At 35.9% G+C, this 8,601-nt stretch overlaps 1 protein-coding gene across 1 annotated transcript; it reads right to left on the reverse strand.

Annotated features, from left to right (window-relative positions):
- Positions 1–402: 402 nt before the first annotated feature.
- On the reverse strand, positions 403–1,356 carry LOC113239021. Its single transcript, XM_026475886.1, has one exon. It carries the CDS (start codon positions 1,354–1,356, stop codon positions 403–405), a length of 954 nt encoding a protein of 317 aa, XP_026331671.1.
- Positions 1,357–8,601: the final 7,245 nt, after the last annotated feature.

Here is an 8,601-nt window from a genome sequence, read left to right on the forward strand (position 1 = left end):
TCAGTCGCAGCTATTTGGGATAGAAAATTATGAGATTTCGTACGTAAGCCCCTTACATTCTGATAGTAACCTAACAGAAGTTTAGCTTCCGGATACATTGCGATTAATTATTATAAACACATATTTATTTTTCGCCATTTGATTATGACATATAATATAGTAATTAGGATTGATTAAATTAAAATATGGGATGTTATTAAGTATAATTGAATATAAATATTTTGGCGGACGAGAGCTTTGCATACGAATAGACAAAATAGTTCTAACCACATCACTGAACAAAAAATCACAAATACAGTATAAACACATCACAGCAAAGTAACTCATGAATTTATCAGCCACGGTAGAAAACCTAAAACGCGGCTGTTTAACTCTTAAGTATATAAAATTATAGATTAAGAGTCACTTTAACTTTGATATGTCGACATCGTTCTTAATAACAATGACCTTTGATCTTTCGTTTTTACGTATCAATATTTTACAATCTCTAACCCATAAATAAGAATAGCCTAAATCAGTTTTGATCTGTCTGGCACGTTTTAATAATTGTTTATTTTGAGGGGTGAGATGATCAGATACATACAGATTTAGCGAGGGACCCGAGAGACCAACATCAGCAGTAGTTAGGCCACGTCGCGAGCGCACCGCTGCGAGAAATGCATCCTTACACAGCCGTCGAGTAAATTTTACAATAATGGCCGGCGGACGCGGATTGCTTGTTTCCCCAGACACACCCGCCTCGAACCTTCGCACACGCGTGACACCATCGATGTCACGGTCGTCCAGTGAGTGCCCAATCTTAATTGAAATGGCCCGTAATATACCCATGAGGTTTTCACCAGCAGTAGTAGGTATCCCGGATATTTCGATATTGTTCATCCTACCTAATTGATCCCGCTGCTGTAACTCGTTTTCCAGAACCGATATTGAACTTTTAGCAGAATCTAAGTCTTGTTTTAGCCTAGGAATCAGAGCAGTCTTGTTTTCGGTGGCTGTTAATCTGTCTTCAATGTTACTAAAGCGCGATTCCATTTCGGCAAATTTTTTGTTTAATTCTTGTATACTGTTAGTTACCTTTTGGATATCACACCTCATGCCGACAAAATCGCTTCTAAATGCTCGTAGTTCTTGTAAGACGTCAGAAATATTTGCATCTGTAATATTCAATGAACCCGTTACTCCATGTACAGCGCTATTAGAGGCACTGTTGGAAGTCAGATTGTCATCGGTCTTGGCCGGGCGCTGCTCGAATTGCCTACGGGTTGGTGTTTCGTCGCCTTTGACACATCTTACTCCCATAGTACAGGTAGGGCATACCCAGTTATGTTTAATGGCGGTATAGGTGTTCACCGTCATGTTTAAACACTTATAGTGATGGTTGCCTTTACAGGTAGCACAGGTTAATACCTCACCTCTGTTTATCCTACCGTTACAAGCCAAGCAATTCATTGTAATAATAAAATAAGAATAAATATATTTATATGTAATTTGTGATTGCCGAAATGTCTTATTTTACTCCTTCTCTAATATAAGCCTCTGAGCGGTTGAGCGCTGTACGTGACGCGTCTGCGTTATGTGCTCTTTGTCGGTTGACGTAGCGAACGGAGTGACCACACAAAGCAAGGGCTCGCACGCAATTATCGCACTTAGGCTACACGCACAGAAGCAGCGGAACGGCGAATTTCACTTGTGGAGCGCGAGCACACAAATCGTTCGCGGGTAGTTTAGGCAACACGACCCTTTGCACTTTTTGTTCAAATCTATTAAAAATACACTCGTTAATGCACTAAAAACTGATTATTTAATGATTTGAATAGTTAAAATCAATTAATTTACAAATTGAATAAAAAAAACTTGCAATATTTACACAACAAAATAATAATTTTCGAGGAGCACTTAAAAAGACTACTGTGTCAGAATACCGTAGCGGCAAAGATAAAAAAGTTATAAAAAGTTATAATAAGATAAAAAGTTATTGACTAACTCCGTAAAAATAACCGTAAACGCCGTATCATCTTAACTGCCTCCGTGGCCGAACGGTTACCATGCCGGACTGCCACGCAGAGGTCCCAGGTTCGATTCCCGGGCCGGGAGAAATATTTGTATGGCCTACATTTATTTCTCTCGTGAGTTTGGGTGTAATTTGTGGTTGTCTATGTGTGTGTCCATGGCACCCGCGACACAGGGTTTCCCTAGTGCGGGGCTATGTTGAGTGTGAGCGTTATTATTATTATATTATTATTATTATTATTATTATTATTATCTTGCACCACGATAATGCCAGCTCTCACACGACCAGACAGATAAATGAATTTTTTGAAGGTGAACAACGTTGACCTTATGAACCATCCCGCGTACAGTCCCGACCTTGCACCTTGTGAATTTATTTATTTCCAAAAATTAAGAACCAGTTACGCGATCAATGATTTTCATCACCTGAAGAGGTTATTGAAGAGAATGAAAAATATGTTTCAGAGATTATCACGGAGGAGTGGCATAAATGTTTTCAAAATTGGTTCATTCGTATGAAAAAGTGCATTAACGCTAACGGAGAATATTTTGAGAAACAATAAATTCATTTCTGACCATTTATAGTATTTTTTTCTTATTCATACCGGAAACTTATAGTGCTCTTCTTAGTTAGGTTTACACTACAAATACAGAAACAAAAAAAATATCAATATATACATTATTATTTGATAGTGGAACTAAGAGGCATCATTTGTTCAAATACTTTCTTACATTGAATCGTCAGACATCCACTTGCGCTATCATCAGATCATAATGTGGTGCCGCTTTGAGAACGGTGATGAGGCAGAAATGCATCATTTTGTAAAAATATATCAATAAGAAAAATTAATGTCTCCTACACAATTTGGTTTCACTCGGGGTCGCTCTACAACTGATGCTGATGATGAATCGTATATTTGATGCATGAGAAGTGACACATGATGCTATTTATGTATTCTGTGACCTTTCCAAGGCTTTTGATTGTATGCACCATGATACACTAGTCAGGAAACTTCGCTATTATGGTGTGGCCATGACCTCGACCTTCTTAAATTGTATTTGCAGGGTAGGGTACCAGGGTAGGGTAGGGTATCTGCAATTAGCATGGGTGTCCCTCAAGGTTCAATTCTAGGCCTACCTACCTAGCCTCATGGAGGGTATAAAACATAAGATAGCCGCTCACGCGATGCGCTCATCCTACCGCAAAATGGCGGCTATTTGGTTTCGCAAATTAGAAAAGGATTCATTTTGAATACAAGTTTTTAAAAATAAAAATTATTATTCTGCATTGCTAAATAAATACCCTCCGTACTACAACAAAAACATCTCAAATAAAATGCAGTAATACACCGCAAATCCTGCACTTAAAAAGCACTAATGAAATTTTTGGTGTACTTGGGTGAATATGATAATATTCCGTTTGAGTGGTTCTAATGTTTACCATGAAATTACTCCTTAAAGTATAATTTATAAACATTTATATTCAGGGTAAACTTAAAAAACGCAACTTACGGTATGTTTTCAATAAATAAACACCGACATCACCAGCCCAAACAATAAAACACACGATTGTCGTGACGTATTTTTGAAGTTGTTTATTTTTTAAATGACAGACCCAGGCGTTGACTTACAATTATATGGACGTCGGGTCCGCGCTAAAAAGTGTCCGCACTTTTAAGGCGCTAAAATCGTATACAGAGCGCCACACTCCGCTTTAGTCTTCATTTGTTCGACAGACAGCGCGATACTGCGATGACATTACAATTTAAATTTCGAATAGGTTGACTTGGGACATTTTTTTCGTGGTTTTTGTATTAGACCCGTCGTCCATTTTTTGTAAGTCAATGGACCCAGGCATTAAAAACTTTATGGTTTGATAGAGTAGTTACCGAAATAGCAATTAGTATTAGTTCTTTTACCTGTTATAACTTCGATATCCGATAAATCGGTATAAAATCATCACCGGCACCTCTAGGTGTGGTATGCTTCCAGAGACGCATGAATCGCGTGAGCGGATATTATTGTTTGCTGATGATACTTCCTTATGATTTAAAGTTAAAAGGCACCAATGTTCCTACGACGATGTGAACAGTGCTATATCTAAAGTAGTTGATTGGTTTACTGTTAATAACCTACTCCTTAATGAGAAATAAACAAATTGTGTGAAATTTACATTACCCAATGTTAGAGAGACGGTTACAAACATTGTAATTAGAAACGTAAAAATGAATCTTGTGGATACGGTTGTCTTTCTAAGTATAATGTTAGATGCTGAAATTCAAATGGGGTCCCCATATAAGTAAGTCATCAAAACGGCTGGGCTCTGCACGCGATTAAAAAAATACGGAAACTTTCAAACGTCGAAACCGCTACATTGGTTTACTTCAGCTACTTTCACAGTCTAATGACATACGGCATTTTGCTTTGGGGTAATGCCGCCGATATCAATATAATCTTTGTCCTGCAGAAACGTGCGGTTAGGGCAATTTACAATCTGGGATCCAGAATATCTTTGAGAGATAAGTTTAAGGAAATTAACATTGTTACACTTGCCTCACAGTACATTTATGGAAATGTAATTTATGTTAAGAGGAATAGTAATTTCTTTATGAAAAATAGTGACAGACATAACATTAACACGAAGAATAAAAATAAACTAGCTGTTCTTGATAGTCGTCTACACAAAGTCAAAAAATCATTTAAGGGGCAATGTATACGCTGCCATAACAAGATTCCGGTTGATATACAAAATTTGCCTTTCACGAGGTTTAAAACTACAGTGAAACAAAAACTTTAGACTAAATGTTATTATACAACTTCTGCATACTTGGATTACAAAAATCCGTGGTAATAACACGTTTTGCTTATGGAGGTAGTCTCGATCTCTGATGTTTCAAGACAAAAAAAATATATTGTAAATGTTGAATGTGTACAAATGTTATTTGCAAAGAGCAACCCCTAGAGTTTCTTGCTCATTCTTCTCAGGGGAATCTGCCTTACGAATGGCCGGTAGAGTTTAACCAATGTGACGATTTCAAGTATAATAATGCTTACCTATATAATAAAGGTTATTTTGAATTTGAATTTGAATTTGAGGAAAGTGATGGCGCACAGCACTGGTGTGTTTCGGTGTACATGCATACGTGCTCGGCCCCGCGTGACGTCGTTAATAGTATATTTTTTACCGAAGGGCTAAAACGAGCCAATATATGCCGCAGGTAGTAAAACACCGGAGCCTTAGCGAGGGGTACATGCACTACAACAAAATCACGAACCAAAATTCTGAAGTTCCCGCGGTATTTGTTTTTCAACCAGATACAGATACAACAAACGCAACAAAATGCCACAATTAGCGGTCTTTGGCAATCATGAACGTCTTTTTTATTGAATTTTTGCAGCAGCTTTGATCAATGATTATAATGTTAAATTATAAATTATCTTTCTTTGATTTTGTAATTGTTTTTAAGCGTTGTGTTAGTTGTAATTTATGATTCACTTATTGAACTTTTACCTTTCGGCACAAACTAGAGCAAGTACTGGCTGTTTAAATTTGTCAGTCACTCGAAGTAGGTAAATTAAAAAACTAGGTACTTTTTACTCTCTGTGGACTAATGATGCACTTTACTTACGTAAAGCTATATTGACGCACTTTTAAAGCATAAGAAGTGAAATGATAACAATAACCGTGATAATCAGGACGACACCAATCCCTTTAGCATACAATAATCCTGTAATGTGTTGTCAATTCAATCATCAAGTCCTCTATCGTCACCCATTAAGGTGTACCAAAGAGATTTAAAATAATAGTAATAAGAAGGCTGGCAGGTCTGGCAGCAGTGAGAAGTGTATGTGGTGCCCCCATTTTCTCCACTACCGCGGCGTTGTTCCAAGGAGCTTAGAGCTGTATAACTCATTTAGTTATTTACTTTGTGATCAGTGCAACGTTTGTGATGTTATCTAATATTTATTTATTTGCGTTTGATGACATTGATGTGCGATACTTTTTATTAATCCATCATCATATATGCAGACGTACGGAGATATCATCTCTAGTTGGTCAATATTTCCTTCAGACGTACTAAGCGCATTTTGTCATCTTTTATTATGCGTGCTGCCCAATAATGGAATTCCTTGCCTACGCCTGTATTTCCGAGCACAAACAATCCGAGTATCTTTAAGGCGCGACTGAAGGCATCTTCTTGATGAGCTCGTCCCATCGTAGACTCTATCTTTGCTACAGGGCTAGGCAGTCCATTTGCTTATAAAAAGCTTAAACTTATACGACCAAAACAGTACACAATAGACAGAGGTTCCCACAGTAACCCAAAGTTTTTATGTTTCAATTAAATGGTGATTAAATGTCAATTTTCATATTAAATAGACCCTCTATTGATCATCCAACTCTAGAACAATTTGAAAACTTAGAAAAAAATGCTGGCGCATGATGTGTAATACTGTTCCGTATAACTAACTACTTAGTACGGAATGTTCAACTGAAGACGGGTCTTCAAGAAGACATTAACACAAGTCTATTTGGCTGTGGTCTAGTTTAAAGCGACGGGGTTATACGTTACAAATTGGTAACTAGCAATTAAACTTCATTGTCTTCCATATTAGGTGGTTTTGCATTAATTATCGTTGTCAAATCAAATTCTTAGGTTTTCGCGATTGTTACACATAGGAAATGAAACTATTTTTCCGGATTTAAATCGCGTATATTTGTTTTTTAAACAAACCGACGTTTCGGGCCCTTTACAGGTCCCATGGTCACGGTTGACCATGACCGCGATTTAAATCCGGAAAAATAGTTTCATTTTCTATCGTTGTCAATTTAATGTCAACATTAATAGGAATAAAATATACCAACGCATTTATATTACCTAAATAATGTACGACAAATCGCATAGTTCAACATGTCATTGTGTTTTTTTTTTCATCGAAAGATAAAGTTAGATGCACCACGTCTATCGTCAAGTTCGAATTTTAAAAACCTTTTCCACTAGCTAGCATGGAAAAAAACGCTTTTGCGCGTAGATTTCTAATGAGAAAGAAAACCTTTCCGAGCTAGTGAGGTGAAAACTTCTTTTCCCTTGATAACTGTAGACACTACATCGACACTATATCAACAACCGAAAGATTCTTGTTGTAATGAAGTTACAAAACAATGTACTGAGACATGCAGTATTTTGGTTTGTCGATAGAGCGGTACCCATAATCGCTTTTCTCATTTGATTTAAACCCCAAACAAATGTGGATAAACGAAACAGTAACTTAAGTGAACACTCTGACTTACCTGAAGTCGACGCTTTCTTGGAATTTAATACCTGCTATCTTAAGACATACACACTGTAATCTTCTTCACATGTCGCCTACAATTGTTAATTGTTTAAGTACCTTTATGTCACTCATTTTCGTATTTGTTTCAATGTCTTTTTTGTTGGTGTTACAAATGCCGTACTACACCGAAAGAATATTTTAAGAAAAGTTGAAAATAAATCGCATAAACTTGGTAGGTACTATTGACTGATTGAGATGGTAAGCCATGAGCATTGGTTCTCTAAAGAACCCGAAACGTTGGTTTGCAAAAACAAATGTACGCAATTTAGATCCGAAAAAATAGTTTTATTTCCAATGTGTGACAGTCAGAAACAACTATAAATAATAATAATCGTAAAAATCTAAATAACCAATAAAAAATATAAAATATGTCGTACTCATTTTCCTCTTTTCCTAAGGATACTCCACATAATCAGAACAGGAAATTTTAAATGCTTATGATCCAGATAGTTTATTTATTTATTTAGGACAGCCAACAAACATTGTGATCACATACCTAATACAAATAGACTGGTGTTATAGTGTTAACTCAATTAAAATTGCTGCAACATGCAACAATCAGAGGCAACTTTACCCATATTTAGAGAAACAGTAAAAAAGGGTTAAATTGTCTTATCAACGTTCATATGAACCACTGGCCACATATCGAAATATAAAAAACAATTGAAGTCATTCTAATTTCAAATGAATCTTTCTTGTATGTATGGCCAGTTTCATATGAACATTGTTATCATAATTATTAATACAAAGATTGAACACAAAGAAAAATCCCTTCCTTCCTGCTTTCTTTCTTTCATTCTTACAGGAAAAAAAACCGGTAAACAAAAAAAATCTGTAAAATAATAAAATTTAAGAAAAAATTAAATTATAAGAAATTCATAAGGTTTGATGACTCCATCCGTAGCCTAGAGCGGTTACCGTAGATTGGCATCACATACAGGTTAGTATCTAGTCAGATCGAAGGAATTTTTGTGTTTGATCTTTGTGTTAATAATTATAGCAAAGCAGTGGAGTAACTTCACAAAAAAATTAATTACGTGGTTGTATAAATCATGGTTTTCAAAAGACAATATTACATTGTTATCATAATTCAACCGTACTTTGGCGTTTTTTTAAATAATATGTATAGTTATTAATCCAAGTATAATTATTATTAAACATGTAGATATTCACATATTTAATTATACAAAATATATTGTAAAAAAATTACAAACTTCTGGTATCAAATTAGGGAACTTCCTGTACTATGAATAC

Source organism: Hyposmocoma kahamanoa, unplaced genomic scaffold, assembly GCF_003589595.1.
Source record: "Hyposmocoma kahamanoa isolate Upper Pololo Valley unplaced genomic scaffold, ASM358959v1 99151, whole genome shotgun sequence".
NCBI lineage: Eukaryota > Metazoa > Arthropoda > Insecta > Lepidoptera > Cosmopterigidae > Hyposmocoma > Hyposmocoma kahamanoa.